This window comes from Hylobates moloch, unplaced genomic scaffold (assembly GCF_009828535.3).
Source record: "Hylobates moloch isolate HMO894 unplaced genomic scaffold, HMol_V3 SCAFFOLD_13, whole genome shotgun sequence".
Taxonomy (NCBI): Eukaryota; Metazoa; Chordata; class Mammalia; order Primates; family Hylobatidae; genus Hylobates; species Hylobates moloch.
The window spans coordinates 51,232,965-51,253,632 of record NW_026652288.1 but is presented as its reverse complement, the minus strand read 5'-3'; the positions used below and the strand labels follow the sequence as shown (position 1 = coordinate 51,253,632).

Below are 20,668 nucleotides of genomic sequence, written 5' to 3'. Positions count from 1 at the left end.
TCTGTTCAGCTGTTGATGCTGAGATCCATATTTAGTTTTATAAGCTTCTCCCTGGTTTTTTTTTTTTTTTTTTTTTTTTTTTGTTTTTTTTTTTTTTTTTTTTTTTTTTTTTGGCTCATGAATTTTTCTGTTTGTCATGGAAATGTAAGAGTGGAATATTAATACATTTCAGTTTAGTTCTGTAATGTCAGGAATTTTTCAAAAAAATTAAAAGATGGACTGGAGCTTTTTCTTTGTGAATAGAAACTGGATGCCACAGTGATTCATGTGGGTTTTATTCCTCTTGTCTTGCTGTTATTTTTGTATCTTTTATCCCTCAAAGGACCCTTCTTGGGTTTTGAATGGAAACCTTTATTCCGGTTAAGATGTTTTCTATTTTACCACTTCCATCTTTTTTTGTGGCCCTTGATCCTATTTTTGCCTGACTCCATGCTTGGTTGGCCCTTATAAAACTTGCACCCAAAAGATGAGGATTAGACTTTCCTAGGACTTACCTGTCCTAGGAGTAGGCAAGCACTTCCACTGGGGGGTGGGGGAAAGGAATGACACATGACATACATGGCATACACATTAAGCAGTTGATCATATAGTTTGGGTTCCAGTTTCTTGGGAATGTTGGTCCCCTTGTTCAGGCTTGCATATTTTAAACTAAAAATTTCAGTCTATTGTTTTTAGTAACTTCATTTATAGTCCTCCATAACAAGTTAGAAGAATGTATCTGCTACCATTTATTCCTATAATTTTAGAAAGTTGGGGCTTCACATTATACTCATTTAGTGAGAGTAGATGCAAAAAAGTAGAGGGGCAGGAGAACTTCTCCAGACACCTCAGATAAAGTCTGGAGCCCAAGGCTTTATCTTAACCATGTATGGTACCCCATTCATTCATCAAGAAAACCCTCAACAGCTGGGCCTGCATGGAGTGTTATATTTCAAGGTTTTTCACAGGGGTTACAGTAGGACAGTCCCCACCCCAATCAGGCACCAGGATAAAAGCAGGGACTTAAACAGCACCCCAGTTCTTCAGCCTGAGCCATCACATGCTATCAGTCTCCTAACCTCCCCCTGGGCCCTAAGACAGGGCTTGGGCAGAGAAGATGAATGGTGGGACAAAAAAATGAGTTACCCTGCCACCTGAGAAACCTCAGAGGGGAGGACCCAGCCTTAGCCTCCCTCCTCCCAAGTGCAAAATGTGTAAACAGTAAATGGAACAGAAAAGTGCAGTCTAAGTGGTTTTCTCTCCTGCCCCTCCCACCCCCCGTCCCCCCACCGCCTATTATTTGGGGATAAAGAATATAAAGACAACCCTTGCTGAATATAAGGAATGGGGTGGGGCAGGAAGGGGCTTGCCCCTTAGCCACAGCTCTACGGCTGTGCCTCATTCATTTCCACAGCTGCCAGTGTCCCTGGAGTTTATCAGGTGAATTGGTCAGGGGATCAGTCTCCCTCGAGCCTGACTTACGGCTGGGACAGCCCCATCTTTCTGTTGATTATGTGGCGCATATATATATATATATATATATGTATATATGTATATATATATAATTTATATAAATATTTTCTCTATGTACAAGGAATACGAGTGGCTTTCATGGAGGGAGGGAAGCTGGGGGCTGCAAGGCATCAACGCTGTTGGAGTTGTCCAATTCAGTGCTGTCACAGTCTGAGTCCTCAGAATTGGGAGGGCCCTGTGAGAAAGAGTAGAAATGGAGTGAGATTCCTTGGGGTTCTTTGCTGGGGTCATTTTAATAGCCAGTGGCTTACTGATTTGTTATTTAAGACAGAGTCTCTGTCGCCCAGGCTGGAGTGCAGTAGCGCAATCTCAGCTCACTGCAACCTCTGCCTCCCAGGTTCAAGCAATTCTGCCTCAGCCTTCTGAGTAGCTGGGACTACAGGCATGCACCACTATACCCGGCTAATTTTTTTACTTTTAATAGAGATGGGGTTTTACCATATTGGTCAGGCTGGTCTTGAACTCCTGACCTTGTGATCCACCCGCCTCGGCCTCCCAAAGTTCTGGGATTCCAGGCGTGAGTCACCATGCCCAGCCAGCTTACTGATTTTATTCCTTCCAGATTTCAGTTGCTCAGGCCATTCTCCAAGGTGTCAGACTCCTTTCAGAATCCTTCCCTGGCTGCAATTTATAGCTACATACAAGCTACTGGTCAGGCATCGTAATAGATGCTCTGTGCAAGAGGCTTCTGAAATTCCATCACGTGAATATTTGCTCTTTATGGTACTTTCTGGCCTGTGCAGCTGTCTCCCCAAAAGCTGTCAAAAGACAAGGCATCTGCTTACAGCTCTCCGTGTTCAATATCTGCTCGTTGCTGTTGTGCCACTCACCCGCTCTCCTCTGAGAAGTTCCTGGTGTGGAATGGGCAGGGAGCTGGGTTCAGGGCCGGGGATGACCTCTGAAGGAGGTGGGTCCAGTGGGATTTCTGACCCCTGGGAGCACATGTCATCAGACCGCTCATCTGGCCGCTCATCAGTGTTGGTGCTGCCAACTTCAGGTGTGCCACTGGGGGAAGGTTCACTAGCTGTGCCTTCCTCCCCATCTGAAGGATTCTCTGAGCTGAAGGTAGATAGTGACTGGCGCATGTTCAGGCTCTGAGGCCACCTACATGTTGAAGAGGGGGATTACAGCTTGGTTCTGCCTCTAGCAGAAAACAAGAATGCCATTAATTCCTGTACTCCATCACTTACCTCTGGCTTGATGTCAGCTCTACTTCACTGTCTACCTCTCCTTCCTCCTCTTCGGATGAGATGCCACGTTTCTGCAGGAGAGATGGGGGGACTGGTCAGAAGTGGATAGTGGTCACTAAGAATCCAGGAGAAGGAAACAGGAAGGGTGAAGTAGGGAATGGCTTAAAATTGAGCATAATGTGGGGGATTAGACTTGGACCCCAGGGAGAATAAGGAAAAAGGGAAAGAGCTTGGGAGCCTTCCCATACTTTACCTGACTTCTGGTGACGGCAGCCCTGTACAGCAGTGCAGCTGGGGTCAAGTGCTGGGACCCAGCCCGGCTTCCTCCCCGGCCTGAGGTCCCTTCCCTTCCAGTTCCCAGAAGCCCCACACCTTCACCAGGCCCTACTGGAGGAGGTGGCTCCCCTTTGGCTCCCCCAGGTGAATCTGGGCTGGTGGAGCCAGGGGCTGAGCCCTCACTTGGTGGGGTGTCACCCCGAGCTGGAGGTGGTGAGCCGGGATCCCCAGCTCCGCCTGTGGCCCCTCGGCCCCGGGACCCTAATGCTGCTGACAGCAGGTCTGGGGACGATGAAGACATTTTGCGGAGCAGGAGGTCATGATGAAGCCCACGGAGGGCGGGAGGGCAGGCCTCCCAGGCTGAGGGTCCCCCTCCTAGGCCCCCTGGGCTTCCTGGTCCTCCAGGTTCATGGGGTGGCACAGCTGTACGAAGCCCAGGCAGGTCCCCACAGCTCCCCTTGGCGCTGGCCTTGCGGTGACGGGTCTTGCCACGGCGACTCCGTCCTGGTGAGGGGGGGCCCTTAGGACACCCAGGAAGCCCAACCCCACTTAGGGCTGCATCTAGTTTAGGGAGCAAAGACTCTGTCTTGAGGATATCTGGCCTGGAAGGAGAGGAAAAGTAAAAGGTTAAGACTGCCAAGTCTATGTACTCAAAGGACTCCCTAACCTTGGACACGAAAGTACACATCTCCCTGCTAAATACCTGTTGCCACTTCAGTATCCCTCTTGCCATATTGGAACCACAGTATTCATGTCCCACCTTTTGCTATGGGGTGACAGCTTCTGTGGCACGTTCCTCTTCTTGATAAGCTTCTCCATTGTGTTTCCATGTAGGAGGCCCCGGGAAGGGTGGGGCTTCAGCAGGCCTGGGCACCTCCGCTCTAAAGCTTGTTCTCGCCTAAAGATCCAGGCACCTTCTCAGCTGGGCAAATGACCAGGAAGGGGCACCCCAGTCTCAGTAGGACCTCTAAGGCAGGCACAGCTCCAGGGCTTGGTGCATAAGGACAGGTAGGGTTACCTGAGCAGCTCCCTCTCCTTGAGTTCCAGCTGCAACATGAGGGCATTAAGTTCCATATACAGGTTGTTGGCTCTCTCCAGCTTCCTTTCATAGTGCTCCCTGATGTCCAGGGCGTGTCTGCAACAGGCAGAAAGGTTCCCCAAAGTGAACTGGGTTCACCTAGGGCCATAATAGATCACAGTCTCAGAATTCCTGTCCACAGTCCTTTCATAGTCCCTCCACCCGCCCTGGGGCTGGGTAGGAGCTGACTGGGTGCATAGTCCTTCCTGTTGGTAAAATCGCCTCCCCAAGAACGGGAACTCACCTGAGCTCCTCCCTCCTCCTCATCACCAGTTCCTCTTCTAGGCGATGCAGACAGGTCCCTTCTGACTTAATCTTTTCAAAGTGCAGTTTTACTTCTTCCCGCCACTCTGCCTATGGGTGGAGAGCGGATGAAGAGTGAGAGCCATCCCTTCACCCAGTGAAAGGCTCTGCAGGTTGCCCACACCACTGCTAATGTGTGTGCTGGAGCAAAAGGGAGTGGACTGACTCAGCCCTCTAAGAGCCAATCTCTTCAGTCCCACTCAACCCATTTCCCAGCCTCCCCCTCAAATGGCATCATCTCTGCAAAGAAGGGGAGTTAGGTATTCATTTTCCTACCCACAGCACACCTGGGACTTAAAGTAAGTCTCCTGGGGTGTGGAGAGTACATCAGCTGAGGCAATGTCCAGATGCAGCAGGATCTGTCGGAATGATGGGCGATTTCGCGGTTTGCTATTCCTGAAAGGAACGGAGTTAGGAAGGAGAGGGGAGAATTTGAGGGAGGACCAGATAGGAACTGGAGCATCCTTTCCCAAAGTGTGTCCTGGAGAATCCAATCCTAGAATGTACTCTGTGACAAAAGAACTTATGGTCAACTGTCTCTAGGGAATATTACACACTATTCATTAGTGTGTCAAAATCCTGCAGTAAGGAAACCTATTGAACCCCATATTTTCCAACTTGTCTCCCAAAATAAAAGCCTTTTCTGAATAACTTCATTGAAGGAACCAGATTTTGGGAAATGCTCAGTGACAGATTAGCAATCGTCAAACTTCCCTGGGTCTAGGTTCCAAATGAGGGTCTGGGGCCCTTTCCTTCTGTGTTCTAAGGTTGTTTACTTGAGGCGCAACCAACCATGCTTGGTGGTTATGCTGCTTCTTCCTTGTACTTGTATGCACTCACTGGTACTTCATGACAAACCAGGAATGCAGATATCGTTAAGTGTATTTTATAGATGAGGAAACAGATTCAGAGTAGATCCAATTGCCCCCGGTGACTCAGCTCAGAAGGTAGCATGAGCCTGATTCAGATGCAAGTCAGTCTCTTTGAATTAAATGTACCCCTGCCATCTATTGGTCAGTCCAGCCCCTCTGAGTTCTAGATTGCAGTTGCCTAGATCCACATCCTGAGTCCTCAGTACTTGGGGAGCCACATCTGGGAGCCCTGACACCCTTCCCCTGTTAAGGATTCTGAACTTGGCCACCTAGGGTTCTAGGTACTGGCTGTCCATCAGTACTACCGTGCTTCTCAACTTCTCCAGGCCCAGTATCCCAGCCCAGGCCATCCTTACCAGCACTGGCGAAGCAGGATCTTGAAACCATCTGGGCAACTGGAGGGCACGGGCAGATGGAGACTGTTGCTTCCCACACCCCAGATAATGGCTGAGGAATCTACGTCTTTGTAGGGGATCTCACCAGTCAGCAGTTCCCACAGCACCACACCAAAGGACCTAGGGATGAGGGGACATCACTTGGGAGGGGGTTCCTCAAGAGGTCCTGGTTGCTACGGGCCCATCACTTGTGCTCAAGCCCTAGAAGTTGCCTGCAATCCCCCCAGGGCTGGCCACCCACTCTTCTCGGTTTTCAGCCTAGTCCTCACCAGATGTCGACCTTCTCAGACACAGGCTCATTGCGGATCACCTCAGGGGCCATCCAGGCTACTGTCCCTGCAAAGGACATCTTGGTGCTCTTGTCACTCAGCTCCTTGGAAGTGCCAAAATCTGAGATCTTCACCACATCGTCGTAGGTGATTAGCATGCTGGTAAAGAGTGTAGTCAGCTGGGGTCCACACCCCTCCACACACCTCATCTAACTCTGCAGCAACTCTGCCTTTCAGGTTTTGTTTGTTTTTTTGAGATGGAGTCTCACTCTGTCACTCAGGCTGGAGTGCAGTGGCTCAATCTCGGCTCACTGCAACCTCTGCCTCCTGGGTTCAAGTGATTCTCCTGCCTCAGCCTCCTGAGTAGCTGAGACTACAGGCACCCACCACCACACCTGACTAATTTTTTTGTATTTTTAGTAGAGACGAGGTTTCACCATGTTGGCCAGGATGGTCTCGATCTCTTGACCTTGTGATCCACCCGCCTTGGCCTCCCAAAGTGTTGGGATTACAGGCGTGAGCCACTGCATCCGGCCTGCCTTTCAGTTCAAAATCATTTGGGACACTCAAAGGTGAGGGGCTCACTACAGCCCTCCTGAGATGGGACTGTCACTTGGAAGAGGTTTCTGAGATGGCCACATGGACCTAGGGCACGGTTTGGAAGTGGGGAGAATGCCACACTGACTTGAGTGGGTCACCTGCATGCACATCTGTTGCTCCCTGCTTGCTTACTCACTTGGGTGACTTGAGATCCCTGTGGATAATCTTGTGCAGGTGCAGGTAGTTCATGCCACCGGCGATGCCCATGGACCAGTCAACCAGTAAAGAGGGGGTGACAGGGCGGCCAGCCCGCAGTACCTCATACAGCTGGCCCTGGGCGCAGAACTCCATGAGGATGCAGTAGCAGGGAGCCTGGGTGCACACACCCCTGGGAGCCAAACAATGGTATGAAGGCCTCAGCTGGCTCAGCCTTCACCTGATTCATACCTGGAACCCCCATCCCCACCCATTCCACCTATGGGTCTCCTCTGGGAAGGATGGGGTAGGTCCCACTGCCCAGGAGGGTACCAGGCCTTAGCATAGTATCCCCAACACCCAGCCCCTGCCCTGGACCTCACTTGAAGGTGATGATGTTGGGGTGCTTCAACTTTCGCAAGTGCTTGATGTCGGTCTCTTTGAGGTCTCGCACCTTCTTCACAGCCACCTCCTCCCCGTGGAAGCGCCCCAGGAAGACAGCACCCTGGGCCCCTGAGCCCACCCACTGCAGGTCCAGGATTTCCTCAAAGGGGACCTCCCAAAGGTCTGTGGGCAGGAGGCACAGTGCCACAAGCCTCAGACGGAGCCACACTCAAGGCCAGGGACGGGATAGCATTGGGTTGGCTGAATTGACTTAAGGAGGGTGAGGCAGAAACCAAAAATAGGCCAAGAAGAAGGCTCGAGGGGACAGGGAAGGAATGAATGGGTGGCCTTAAAAGAAGCTGGGAAGTTAGAGGCTGATGGATGGCTAAGGGACTAGGGCTGGGCCATGGGGAGGGAAGGGACCATTTCGTGACTTTAGTGGAGCTGACCAACAGACCTCGGGCTCAGGGAAACAGGGAGGAGGCTCCCACAAGGACGTGGCCTACCTTCCTGCTGCTGCTTGTGCTCAGTGGAGTAGGCTTTGCCAATCATGGTCCAGACAGGGCGCAGGCAGCCAAAGAGGCCCTCAAGGAAGCCACTGCCACTCTGGCACTGCAGTCGCACCTCGTCAGCTCGAACTCTGGATGCCCGACTCTCAGGTGACCCAGCTGCTCCCCCTGGGCCCCCTGCATCCTGCTCATGTAGCTGCAGGACACTGTTGGCAAAAGGCTCAGGGGGCGGCTCTCCACCTGGGGAGGGGCTGGGCCCTCCCCCACCCTGCCCACCAAGGGGTACCACATCTCGAAGTACACACTGGGTAGGCGTCAGGTCCTTCTCGGGAGTGCAGTCAGAAGTGTCTGGGTCCAGCTTGCGCATGGATGCCTCACTTAGGGTAGACACGAAGCCCCCAAAGGAAGGAGAGGGTGTTCGGGTCTCATGGAGGCAAGCCATCGCCTCTGGCCCCTGGTATGATGGTGAACACTGGGCCCTGTGGGAATGAAGGAAGGAGGGGCTGTTAAAGCCCCAGGCGTGCCCGCTTAGGACGCTTACCCCAGAGGCACAGATTGGGGTGCTGGGTTCACAGTAGCCCTGCTGGAGGTAACACTTGTGGCTGCGTTTCCCATGCCCCTCCAAACTGCACCTTGACCCATCTTAGGAAATCTAATACACTTGGGCTTCCTCTCAGACACGTTAGTAAGGCAAGTAATAGGTAGACAGGTATCGTACCTGGGTATCATTCTCAGGTAACAGCCCCACATGGGTACGCACTGGTAAAATATGTCTCAAATTCAAGTATAATGGTAACAGATGAGTTCCCTACTCCCTGTAAGATGACTAATTCATTGCTGCAGCACATTTTTTTCACCTGAGACTCACAGACACACACAGGTATCAGGAGGGTCTCACATTTACACCTTTACCTCGGGGTCAACCTCAGGCACACAATAGTAACACCTAGACCTCCCTCACATTGAAGCACACACAGGATGCTGGTAAACCTTTCAGACACCCTTGGACAGCATTCTTGAGCTGCCTACATACAGGCGATGCACCCGGGCCCCCCACACGGTACTGCTGAGGCCCTCTCAGGAACACTCAACTCAGGTGAGAACCTCATTCTAAGACACACTCTTGGGCCTCTCCAAGGTAAGTGAAGGTTGTAACTACAGAGTTCTGTGTCCCCCCAGCACAGGTGGGGAAAAAGGCAGAAGCAGCCAATGGGGATGCAGACACTGTCACAGAAGGCCACTGCTTCATCCCCCTTGGCCCTCCCTTCAGTCCAGCAGCTCTCCCAGGGGTCAAACAAGGTCTTGTCTCCTCTTTCCTCTTCTCCATTGCCCCATCCCCTGCTCCCCAAACTTTCCAGGCAATGGTGATGTGTCCCAGTTCATAGCTGGGTGCTATTTAAAAAGCAACCATTAGGCCGGGCGCGGTAGCTCACACCTGTAATCTCAGCACTTTGAGAGGCCGAGGTGGGCGGATCACCTGAGGTTAGGAGTTCGAGACCAGTCTGACCAACATGGAGAAACCCCGTCTCTACTAAAAATACAAAATTAGCTAGGCATGGTGGCACATGCCTGTAATCCCAGCTACTTGGGAGGCTGAGGCAGAAGAATCGCTTAAACCCGGGAGGCGGAGGTTTTGGTGAGCCGAGATCACGCCACTGCACTCCAGCCTGGGCAACAAGATCGAAACTCTGTCTCAAAAAATAAATAAATAAAAAGCAACCATTGGCCGGGCGCGGTGGCTCACGCTTGTAATCCCAGCACTTTGGGAGGCCGAGGCGGGCGGATCACGAGGTCAGGAGATCGAGACCACGGTGAAACCCCGTCTCTACTAAAAATACAAAAAATTAGCCGGGCGTGGTGGCAGGCGCCTGTAGTCCCAGCTACTCGGAGAGGCTGAGGCAGGAGAATGGCGTGAACCCGGGAGGTGGAGCTTGCAGTGAGCCGAGACTGCGCCACTGCACTCCAGCCTGGGCGACAGAGCAAGACTCTGTCTCAAAAAAAAAAAAAAGCAACCATTAAAAAACCTGAATCTGGCACGGTGTGTTGGCTCATGCCTGTAATCTCAGCACTTTGGGAGGCTGAGGCAGGTGGATCACTTGAGCTCAAGAGTTTGAGACCTTGGCTGGGTGCGGTGGCTCACATCTGTAATCCTAGCACTTTGGCAGACTGAGGTGGGTAGATCGCTTGAGGTCAGGAGTTCGAGACCAGCCTGGCCAACATGGTGAAACCCTGTCTCTACTTAAAAAGAAAAAATTAGCTGGGCGTGGTGGTGGACGCCTGTAATCCCAGCTACTCGGGAGGCTGAGGCAGGAGAATCGCTTGAACCCCAGAGGTGAGGTTGCAGTGAGCCAAGATCACACCACTGCACTCCAGCCTTGGGCGACAGAGTGAAACTCTGTCTCAAAAAAAGAGTTTGAGACCAGCCTGGGCAACATGGCAAAACCCTGCCTGTCTCTACCAAAAATACAAAAAAAAAACCAAACAAACAAACAAAAAAAAACAACGGGCGTGGTGATCCTGTGACTCTAGTCCCAGCTCCTCTGGAGGCTGAGGTGAGAGGATTGCTTTAGCCCAGGTGCGGAGGTTGCAGTAAGCCACTGCATCCCAGCCTGGGCGACATAGCCAAACCCCATCTCAAAAAACAAACAAAAACCCTAAATCCTGACTTGCTTCTGTCACATAATGGCTATGTGACCTCAGGCGAGCTGTAGTTGAGCCTCGGCTATACAAAGGAATAAACTGGCTGTCACCAAGGCACAGCAAACCCTTAATCCTACACCAGACTTGTCCAGAACTTGGCCCCAGGAGCCATCCTGGTCTCCCAACTCACTCCACACTTATCAGTTACCAGATCCTGAGATTTGAAGATTCCCAAGAACAAGCATCCGTCTAATTGTTCCTCATAGCTAGCAGGGTCCTTCCATGAGCCCCTGGGTTAGTCTGGAAATGACTGCCATACATTCTGAATTGCAGTGGGGAGGGGTGGCAGGAATCTCTACATCTAGAAGGGTTCAGTAGATGATTACACAGGCACACAAGGAGGCTTGGGAAACTCTGACAGTTCTTGTAATAATTACCAGGCCTTTCCCTTGAAGACTTTTTCCTGGGGGGTGAGGGTGGTAGGCCTGGAATCAGCATATTTAACAAGCACCCTAGATTTGTAAAGCTCTAACCCAATGTATGCTATCTTCTAGTCCCACTGCTACTGCCTTAGTTCAAGCCTCATGAGCTGTCCTCACCTCGCCCAGGACAGCTGGTCTCCAGGTGCCCTCCCTACCCCCAATTCTCCACCCAGCTCCTTCAGAAGGATCTTTCTAAAACAGATTGGGGGCCAGGGGTGGTGGCTCATGCCTGTAATACCAACACTTTGGGAGGCCGAGGCAGGCAGACCACCTGAGGTCAGGAGTTTGAGACCAGACTGGCCAACATGGTGAAACTGTCTCTACTAAAAATCCCCAAAATTAGCCGGGTGTGGTGGTGAGCACCTGTAGTCCCAGCTACTCAGGAGGCTGAGGACTTGAATCTGGGAGGAGGAGGTTGCAGTGAGCCGAGATCGCGTCACTGTACTCCAGCCTGGGCGACAGAGCAAGATTCTGTCTTAACAACAACAAAAAACAGATTGGGCCAGGCATGGTGGCTCACACCTTTAATCCCAGAACTTTGAGGGGCCAAGGCAAGTGGATCACTGAAGCCTGGAAGTTCAAGACCAGCCTGGGCAACATGGTGAAAACCCATCTCTACAAAAATATAAAAATTAGCCGGCCAGGCGCAGTGGCTCATGCCTGTAATCCCAGCACTCTGGGAGGCCGAGGCGGGCGGATCATGAGGTCAGGAGATCGAGACCATGCCGGCTAACAGGGTGAAACCCTGTCTACTAAAAAATACAAATACAAAAAATTAGCCGGGTGTGGTGGCGGGCGCCTGTAGTCCCAGCTACTTGGGAGGCTGAGGCAGAAGAATGGCATGAACACGGGAGGTGGAGGTTGAGCAGTGAGCCGAGATCGCACCACTGCACTCCAGCCTGGGTAACAGAGTGAGACTCCATTTAAAAAAAAAAAAAAAAAAAAAAAGCCGAGTGTGGTGATGTGCATCTTTAGTTCCAGCTACTCGGGAGTCTGAGGTGGGAGGATACCTTGAGCCTGGGAGGGTGAAGCTGCAGTGAGCAGTGATTGCACCACTGAACTGCAGCCTGAGTGACAGAGTGAGACCTTGTCACAAAAGAAAAAACAACCGCCCCCACCAACACCAGAACTTAGCCACCTCAGGTTTTTGAACCAGGACACCCAATGATAATGGCTAACTTAAGGAAGGCTTATGGCCGGGCGCAGTGGCTCACGCCTGTAATCTAGCACTTTCGGAGGCCGAGACACGAGGATTACTTGAGCTCAGGAGTTCGAGACCAGCCTGGGCAACACGGTGAAACCCCGTCTCTACTAAAATACAAAAAATTAGCCAGGTGGGGCAGCGGTCACCTGTAGTCCCAGCTACTCCGGAGGCTGAAGCAGGAGAATCACTTGAACCTGGGAGGCGGAAGTTGCAGTGAGCCAAGATCATGCCATTGCACTCCAGCCTGGGCGACAGAGTGAGACTCCATCTCAAAAAAAAAAAAAGAAAGAAAAAAGAAAAGAAAAACAAAAAGGCTTAGTAAGTATTTAGCTTTGTTAGCTTCTGGTAAAGGTGCATTAGCACTTTGCATATTTAATCCTCAAAACTGTAAGCTGGGCATTATTAGCCCCGTTTCATAGACTAAGGCATAGAGGTATTAACCTGCCCACAAGGCCATAGCTATTAAGAAGCTCAACCTCCGCTGGGCGCGGTGGCTCACGCCTGTAATCCCAGCACTCTGGGAGGCCGAGGTGGGCGGATCGCTTGAGCTCGGGAGTTTGAGACCGGCCTGGGCAACATGGGCCTGGGTAACATGGGGAGAGCCTGTCTCTGCTAAAAATACAAAAAATTAGCCAGGCGTGGTGGCGCATGCCTATGGTCCCAGCTACTTGGGAGGCTAAGGTGGGAGAATCGCTTGAGTCCAGGAGGTGGAGGTTGCAGTGAGCTGAGATTGTGCCACTGCACTCTAGCCTGGGTGACAGAGCAAGACTCTGTTTCAAAAAAAAAAAAAAAAAAAGAAGAAGAAAAAGAAGCTCAAGCTTCACCCCCAGCCTGGAAGGCGCTTCTCATCTCTATCCAGGTGTTACTTTATCCTGGACGTCCTTCTTTCCTGATCCGCTCTAGGTTAATGCGCCTTCTGGGCTGACACAGAACCGCTATGCGTCCTCTATCATGGTTCCCATTATACTGGAGGGACAATGTGGTCGGGCGTCTGGCTCTTTTGAGAGCCTGGACAGCCTTTAGAGAGACGACTTCGCATCACAAGGGAACCATGGCTTGCAACTGCACCTGGCACGCAGAAGGTGCTCGGTAAGGTGGAACCACTGCTCTACCCACCCCGGAGGATCGCCTTAAGCACCGCACACTCTCTCTACGCAAGTGCGCGCGCGCGCGCGCGCACACACACACACACACACACACACACACACAAAATTAGCTCCCTGAATCCTCAGAAGAGCCAGGTGAAGGAAGTACTACTGGTGCCATTATATTCTTGAGAGAACTGAGGCCCAGAAAGCACAAATCACTCTAAAGTTCAGCTTCCAAATCCCCAACATATCCCATGCGGTATTTGTGGCTTCAAGAGGTAAGGTGTAGATTGCAATGCAAATTACAGACAAACACAGACCAAGTAAAGTGCCAACATATGGGAGAATTTCGTCTGGAGGACCCAAGGGATTTTGCCTGCCCTCCCCAACCTCCCTCCCCGCCCCCACCACCTCCCACTCCGCCGCAACCCTGGGCTTCGCTTCTGGACCACCCAGAAACAAGGCCCAAGACTCTGGGACGCTCTCGCCTGGCAGGCCAGGAGGGAGGGATGGCGGGATTGGACCCCTCGGGGAGGAGCCGGGGCCGTCCCCTGGACAGCTTGGTCACCAGCAATGGAAGGCCGAAGCCCAAGTCAGGGACGCTGAAAGTGGAGAGGAAGGGGTTACCGCCACAGCGCCCCCTCCCACTTCCCGACCTCCTTCCCGGTCGTCACGTGGCGCGTGGCTGGGGCGGGGGCCGCGGCGGCGGAAGCGGGTGGTCCGGGTGGGGAAGGGGAGGGGACAAGGCCGGCTGGGGGAAGCGCTGGGCGCTGCGGCGTAACCATGACGACTGGGCCCGAGGCGGCGCGTGAAGTCACCAGGACAAGATTAGCCCTGGATCACGTGAGCGAGACGTGGGGGCGGGGCTGTGCCTGGGCTCCGCCCCTGACCTGGGCCGGCCCAGGTGGCTGGTTGCCGGGATGGCTGCGAGGATCTTAGGTGCGGACCCCCACCCAGCGGTCTGCCCCATCTGTGTTCCCTTCCTTCCCTTGTCCCCGCATGCAGAGAGATCTTCGGCTGAGGCGTCGGGTGTTGGCAGGAGGGGACTTGTGGGGTTGGCATTGGGGGTGCGGTACCACAGGGAAGGAAAGCAGGAAATGAGAGGGAGACAGGGCACAGAAAAGGCGAAAGGTACAGCTAGAGAAGGAGGAAGGAGCCGAGACATATACAGACACCGGAGCAGCGTCAAGCGGAGTCAACCCCGAGAAGGATGGCTTGAAAAGCTGTTTGGAAAAGCAGAGGACCCTGAGAAAATGGAGATGAAAGGGGAGTGAGAAACACGGAGAATACCCATCTCCTTTCCTATCTAGAAGCCGAGCTTTAAGTAGACACAACACCTGGCTTTTTAAAGGAATTTTTCAGCCGTCATCTGGTTGTTTGACGACTAGGTGGTTTAGGCATAGAAAGGGTGACATGCTCAGAGACACTTGCAGCCAGCCGAGCCTCCCTCCAGTTCACCAGGCTTCCCCAGAGGCCCCTCTGTTATCCAGGGCCAGCAGCTGGGGAGAGAAGGAGAGAAGCCATTTCACCTGTTTGTCTTTTACGGTAATGGGGATAGCTGAAGAAGTAGGAGGTGGGACCAAGGGAAAGATCTCAGGCTAATGACAGCTCTTCCACATTTGACCTGGAGTGGAGGGAAGGCTGCTGCCCCTGGGAGCTATAGTAAAGTGGAGATTCCTCTCTCCCAACACACACACACATACCCCTTTCTGTTTCCTTTATTTCTGACCTGCCAGCTGTGTCCCACTGCCCCCTGGCTGGGCCTTGGCGCCAGAGCTTTGGAGGGGCGTCTAGGATGGCTAGGAGCCCCTGGCCCAGACGTTCAGTCACCCTGGGGGAGGGGAGCTCTCTCTCCATTATCAATTATGCAGAGCATGGGGGAAGGGCAGCAATGTGACAGGAGGGTGGGTCTCTCTGTCACTCACTCTGTCAACCGTATCTACCAAGTGTCGATGGTGCTTCTGCCTCATATTGGGTGAGGGGACAGAATGATCTCTAAGCCATACATCTGCCAGGGGAGGAGGCTCTTTGGACACCCAACAGGCACTAATTCAGTGCTTTGCTGGTGGCCCCAAAGTGACTCCATAAGGAGGCGACAGGGTAGAGTCGGGTAGGAAGTCACCCCCCATCTATCCCACCTTCTAGGTTCTCTGGCCTGAGATTTTGGAAGCCTGTGGCAGGTAAACTCTCTGAATTCTCTCTAGCTCCTTCTTGTATAACAACAGAATGTCAATGCCAAGCTGTTCGGTGTTCTTAGGGGCTCAGTTCAGAGGCCAGGTCATCTGCCTAAATCTTGGGCTCTCACACTGAGTGCTCTCCACTGTCTGAGACCTCATTTTTTACTCAGGAAAAGGAGGACGATTCCCTTTCGTGAGTGGGGGCAGGAAGGGGAGTCTTCAAAGGGAAAGGAGACCCAAGACTTTGGAGTCCTAATTCCACCTCTGCAAGCTTTGAAACCCTGAGAGGATAAAGGTCTCTGATCAATCGTGGCCATGCCTCCTGTCCCCTTGGCTGCAGCTTTTATTGTTTTTGAAACAGGGTCTCGCTTTGTTGCCCAGGCTGGAGTGCAGTGGGACGATCACGGCTCACTGCCTGCAGCCTCAACCTCCTGAGCTCAAGTGATCCTCCCCCTTCAGCCTCCTGAGTAGCTGGGACTACAGGCACTCACCACCACACCAGACTAAATTTTAAAAAGGCCGGGTGCAGTGGCTCATGCCTGTAATCCCAGCACTTTGGGAGGCCCAGGCGGGCGGATCATGAGGTCAGGAGATGGAGACCATCCTGGCTACCACGGTGAAACCCCGTCTCTACTAAAAATACAAAAAATTAGCCGGGCGTGGTGGCGGACGCCTGCAGTCCCAGCTACTTGGGAGGTTGAGGCAGGAGAATGGCGTGAACCCAGGGGGCGGAGCCTGCAGTGAGCCGAGATTGCGCCACTGCACTCCAGCCTGGGCGACAGCGAGACTCCGTCTCAAAAAAAAAAAAAGGCCGGGCGCGGTTGCTCATGCCTGTAATCCCAGCGATGGAGACCATCCTGGCTAACATGGTGAAACCCCGTCTCTACTAAAAATACAAAAAATTAGCCAGGCGTAGTGGCGGGCGCGCCTGTAGTCCGCCTCCCGGGAGGCGGAGCTGGCAGTGAGCCGAGATCCCGCCACTGCACTCTAGCCTGGGCCACACAGCGAGACTCGTCTCAAAAAAAAAAAAAAAACTGTAGAGACCATGTCTCATTTTGTTGCCCAGGCTGGTTCCAAACTCCTGGGCTCAAATGATCCACCAGTCTAGGTCTCCCAAAATGTTGGCATTACAGGTGTGAACCACTGTGCCCTGCAGCTTGTTTTTATTTTCTATTTTTCAGGATCCGTGGTCTTGGCCCCAGGATCCCAAGATGGAAAGAACTATCCCTTTTCTTAGTGCCCTCATGAGGGGGAAATTAGTTCCCCTGAGAACTTGGGGGAAAACTGGAGATCGCCCCTAAATTCGGGTCCTTGATTGGTAAATCAAGCCCTGAGACCCCCAGCTGCCACACTTCTTCCAGTGGGGTGGGCAGTGAAGGGGTTCAGGGAAGGGAGGGACAGTACTATTTAGGAAAAAAGAATCAGCTTCAGATTTGGAGAGATCAGAGCTAAAATCCCAGTTTTGCCACCAGTTAGTTTAAAGAATGTAATCTCTCTGTGGTGCCCAACCCTCCCTATTGGGGTAGTGAAGGTTAAGTAAGGTGATGGAAGGGGTGCAGGGAGCAGCATGCCTCCTCCTTGCTTTGTCTTCCTGGTTGGCTGGACACCAGGTCTTTCTTTGTGGATCCTGGAGAGGCTGAAGACTTGGTCTCTGACCTTCTGCTTTCCCAGGATAAACCGTGATTTCAGGTTCCAGTAGAACCAGGTCACAGTGCTAGTGATTGTGCTGGAGTCCCCAGTCATTCCTCTACCAGATCACCAGTCCCTCCTCTGTAAATCCTGCCATTCTGTCTCCTCTGGACTAAGCGGGAAGGCCTGATTTTCTGCACCCCATCCTCACTCCCTGGCCAGTTGTCTCTGGAATCTGCTCTCTTAAGCAGCTATATTGCTAAGATCCTCCCTTTGATCATGTGGCCCTGGATCACCCCTCAGCCTTACCCATAGAGGCCTCGAGGAAGGGGAGGGCAAGAGCAGGGTAGGATGGGCCTCAGGAGTCCCTCCTACCTAGGACCTCAGATAGACCAGGAAGAAGTTCAGCGGATGTTAACAAATAGTTCCTCAATGGGATGGGCATTTTTAAAAATCTGGAAGAATAAATACCAAAGTATAACAACAGTTTCTAGGTAGGTGGAATTGTGAGTGTTTTAATTTTCTCCTTTGGGTTTATGTATATTCCTAGTATTTCAGTAACAACTTTGAATTGCTTTTAAAGTAAGACATAACATTTAAATTGTAAAAGAGAAAATAAGATTGATGGACTGCTCATGCATTCCTTCACTTAGCTTATTAGGACAGTTGTGCAATAGGGAGAGGGTAGGTGGTAGAGGAGAGAACACAGGCCTCAAAATCAGAGTGGCTTCCTGAGGTCTTGTCTCTGCTCCTGGCCAGTTGGGTGACCTGGCCTGAGACTTTTCAATAAACCTCAGTTTCTTCATTGCTAAACGGGGACAGTGGTACCTATGTCCCACAGTGGCAATGCAGTACATAATGTGGTGGGTAAGAACACAGGTTCTGGGTCACACAGACCTGGGTTCAAATCCTACCTCTTGCCACATACTAACTTTTTTACTTTAAACAAATTACTTAAGTTTCAGTTTTCTCCTCCATCAGAGATGATGATAACACTATCTCACTTGGTCTTGTTAAGGGCATGATTAAGACAATCAAAATAAAGTTCTTGGCCTAGGACCTGGCACACAGGAAGCTCTCTATAAGCATTAGCCATATGAAAAGTGCCTAACACACACTTGTAAGTTTTTTTTTTGTTTTTTTTTTTGTTTTTGAGACGGAGTCTTTCTCTGTCCCCCAGGCTGGAGTGCAGTGGCGCGATCTCGGCTCACTGCAACCTCCACCTCCTGGGTTCACGCCATTCTCCTGCCTCAGCCTCCCAAGTAGCTGGGAATACAGGCGCCCGCCAACACGCCCGGCTAATTTTTTGTGTTTTTAGTAGAGACGGGGTTTCACCGTGTTAGCCAGGATGGTCTCGATCTCCTGACCTTGTGATCCGCCCGCCTCAGCCTCCCAAAGTGCTGGGATTACAGGCTTGAGCCACCGCGCCCGGCTACTTGTAAGTTTTTTATGAATGTGATTCCCTTCCTTTCTTTCCCTTGTTCTCTTTCTCAAAGCAAGTGCCAGTAGGGAGGGTACAGATGGAAAGGGAGGTGGAGAAACGAGAAGGAAAAAAAGACCAAAGAATGAAGAAACCAAAGGGCAAGGGCTCTATCCTGAATGATCTTTAGCCTCCTCTGGAATCTGTTCACTGTCACAGTCTCCTCACCTTCTCCATGCACACATATGACCCCAGTCCTTCTGGGAGCCAATGAACCAGACAGACCAGTCTTTGTGGCCAGGCCCTCATGAAGCCCCTATGTCCCCTGCTGGCATCTTCTCAACAGTATCCTCCTTCTTCCCAGCATCACCTCAGTCAACAGTGTGAGTGAATGGATGAGTGGCAGGTGTGAGGGGCAGACATTTCCACCTCACTGGAGGAAGCATGGCAGCTGGGGGTCCCAGGGCTTGACTGGTGTAGGGCTGAGGACCTGAATGTAGGGGTGATCTCCAGTCCACCCTAGCAAGGACTTCTTACAGGGTTGATTCCTTCTTTCTCTCCAGATCCAGGCAGGGGAGAGAGAGGACTGTGGATTACGACAGTCCGGGCTGTGAGTGGTAGAACCAAGAGTCCTCTTCCTAGAAAAGGCTGATCCTACCACAGTGTCACCACCAGGGGAAAAGCAACTGGTTTTTAGAAGGGTTCTGCCCTCCTCAGCTATAAGGAAGCCTAGGAAATCCTGAGCCCTGTCTAACTTCTTGCCTCCTCTGTCCATAACTGGGATGGATATTTAGCTGGTGTCTCCATGATGAGAGCTGGGGTTTTCCCAACATTACCCCAGTTGACAATGGGAGTGAGTGGATGAATGGTACACTTGAGGGGACACACTTTTTTTCACCTGTGAGATAGGAGGGAGTGGGGCACTAAAGCTCAGAGAAACTTCAGTGTCCGGACAGGAAGGCTCAGGGGGCACTTGAGTCCTTTCCTTCCTAAATCCTTTCTGTTAGCCTTAGCTTGGTAGGACCCTCTGGCTGAAACTCAGAGCTCCTAGAGCAATGGAGTCCACTTTGAGAACTGCAAGGAAAATGTGTTTAGAGGGACGCACTGACTGTGGCTTGAGAGGACTCTGGGTGGGGTGAGGAGACCTCATGTGCACTCCCTTCTGATTGGAGGCCACTCACCTACGCTCCTCTGAAAAAGGCAGCAGATGAGCATCTACAAGGTAGGACTCCTCCCTTAATTCTAAGGGACACCTCACTGTTTCCTCCCACTGTCTACAGAGCCTTGACTCTTCCCTCCTCTCAGTCAAGGCCTTGGTTACCAGCAAGTCTCAACTCTTGTTTATTTTTAAGCCAATGAGTTTGAGGAGTGTTTGTGGGAAAGGGAGGAGGTTTTTGGAGGGCCTGACTGGGGGAGATGGGTTAGGGGAGCCAGAGGAGATGGAGAGAAAGAGGAGGGAGAAACCCACACGTGAATGGGGGAGGGGAGGATGCAACAGCTGGATGGAGGTGAATGCCACAGCTGGAGGGGATTAGGAGGATCACAGCTGGAAGGGGAGGGGGACCAACGCCTGGGCATCCAGGAACAGGTGCTCTCTGACTAATCTTCAGGTCCAGCCTGCTAAGTGTGTGTGTGTGTGTGTGTGTGTGTGTGTGTGTGTGTGTGTGTGTGGAGATGGTGGGTATATCAGTCCTTGCCCTTCCTTTCCTTCCCTAGAGGGGGCCAAAACTCTCCCTCCTCCTTCCCTCTCTCTCTTCCTGAGGATGAGTGGGAGGAGATGTTCTCTTGCCCTCTGTCCTTTAAGTCTGTCCCCCAATCATCCTCCACCCCACCCCAATACGGTCCTTTCCAGCTCTGGAGGCCCTTCGTCTCCAAGCTGGGCCGCGGCGTCCCTCCGCTCCATTCCCTTCCTTCCCAGCCCCACGGGCGTCGGGTCCAGGTCCCCAGTTCCTCCATCCCTACAGCCTCAGCATCCCCACGCCACCACCCCGCACCAGGCCACATCTGCATCCCGACCCTCCCTCCACGCCCGGATCCCAGGACCCGGACCCATCCCTGTCCCCCACCCCCCCACAACTCGGCCAGGCTCTCACCTCGGGGGCTCCGCGGCCGCAGCACAAAAGGCGGCGCTGCTGCAGCTCCGCTCCGGATGCTGCTCCCGCCTCCTCCTCCTTCTCCTCCTCCTTCCCTCCTCCCCCCGCTGCCCTCCACCGGACCCGGGGCGCTGTCACAGGCGATGCTCGTGCGGTGTCCGGATGCACGGGTGTCAGCCTCAGCTTTCTGCCCCCACCCGCCGACCCCTAGCCCCGTCCCTGCTCGGCTTGAACTCCCGCTCCTTCCAGGGCCCCCGCCCCTGGCCCCCCGGGACGGACACGCCCTGAACGGGGGATGCTGCGATGGAGCCGCCGGCCTCTTAAAGGAGCCCGCTGCTGCCATCCGGCGCGCTCCAGGCTCGTACCTGGCCCGCCTGGGCCCCGCGCCTCCCTGCTGGCGGTGTCCTATGGA

The 20,668-nt window shown here is 52.6% G+C and overlaps 1 protein-coding gene across 3 annotated transcripts; it reads right to left on the bottom strand.

The window, feature by feature from the left end:
* Positions 1-89: 89 nt before the first annotated feature.
* Positions 90-20,466, bottom strand: MAP3K12 (mitogen-activated protein kinase kinase kinase 12). Of its 3 annotated transcripts, XM_032173553.2 has the most exons (15): positions 20,257-20,464; positions 7,829-8,002; positions 7,521-7,729; positions 7,014-7,197; positions 6,632-6,823; positions 5,896-6,054; positions 5,588-5,746; positions 4,647-4,755; positions 4,301-4,410; positions 3,997-4,113; positions 3,739-3,876; positions 2,956-3,580; positions 2,703-2,773; positions 2,343-2,616; positions 90-1,687 (listed from the first exon to the last, which is right to left on the bottom strand). In XM_032173553.2, the coding sequence occupies exons 2-15, from the start codon at positions 7,963-7,965 to the stop codon at positions 1,589-1,591; spliced, it is 2,583 nt and encodes an 860-aa protein (XP_032029444.1). In that variant the 5' UTR covers positions 7,966-8,002; positions 20,257-20,464; the 3' UTR covers positions 90-1,588. The 3 variants fall into 3 exon arrangements, with proteins under 3 accessions (XP_032029444.1, XP_032029440.1, XP_058282117.1); XM_032173549.2 differs by having other exon boundaries at positions 7,521-8,002; positions 20,257-20,466; XM_058426134.1 differs by lacking the exon at positions 20,257-20,464 and having other exon boundaries at positions 459-1,687; positions 7,521-7,719; positions 7,829-7,877.
* Between the last annotated feature and the right edge of the window lie 202 nt (positions 20,467-20,668).

Excerpts from the sequence above, each read along its gene's own strand:
- MAP3K12 (XM_032173549.2), bottom strand. The coding sequence starts at position 7,965 with ATGGCTTGCCTCCATGAGACCCGAACACCCTCTCCTTCCTTTGGGGGC. Across the intron at positions 6,824-7,013 it reads CCCAACATCATCACCTTCAA|GGGTGTGTGCACCCAGGCTC; the intron begins GTGAGGTCCAGG and ends TTTGGCTCCCAG. Across the intron at positions 3,581-3,738 it reads CTGTCACCCCATAGCAAAAG|GCCAGATATCCTCAAGACAG; the intron begins GTGGGACATGAA and ends CTCTCCTTCCAG.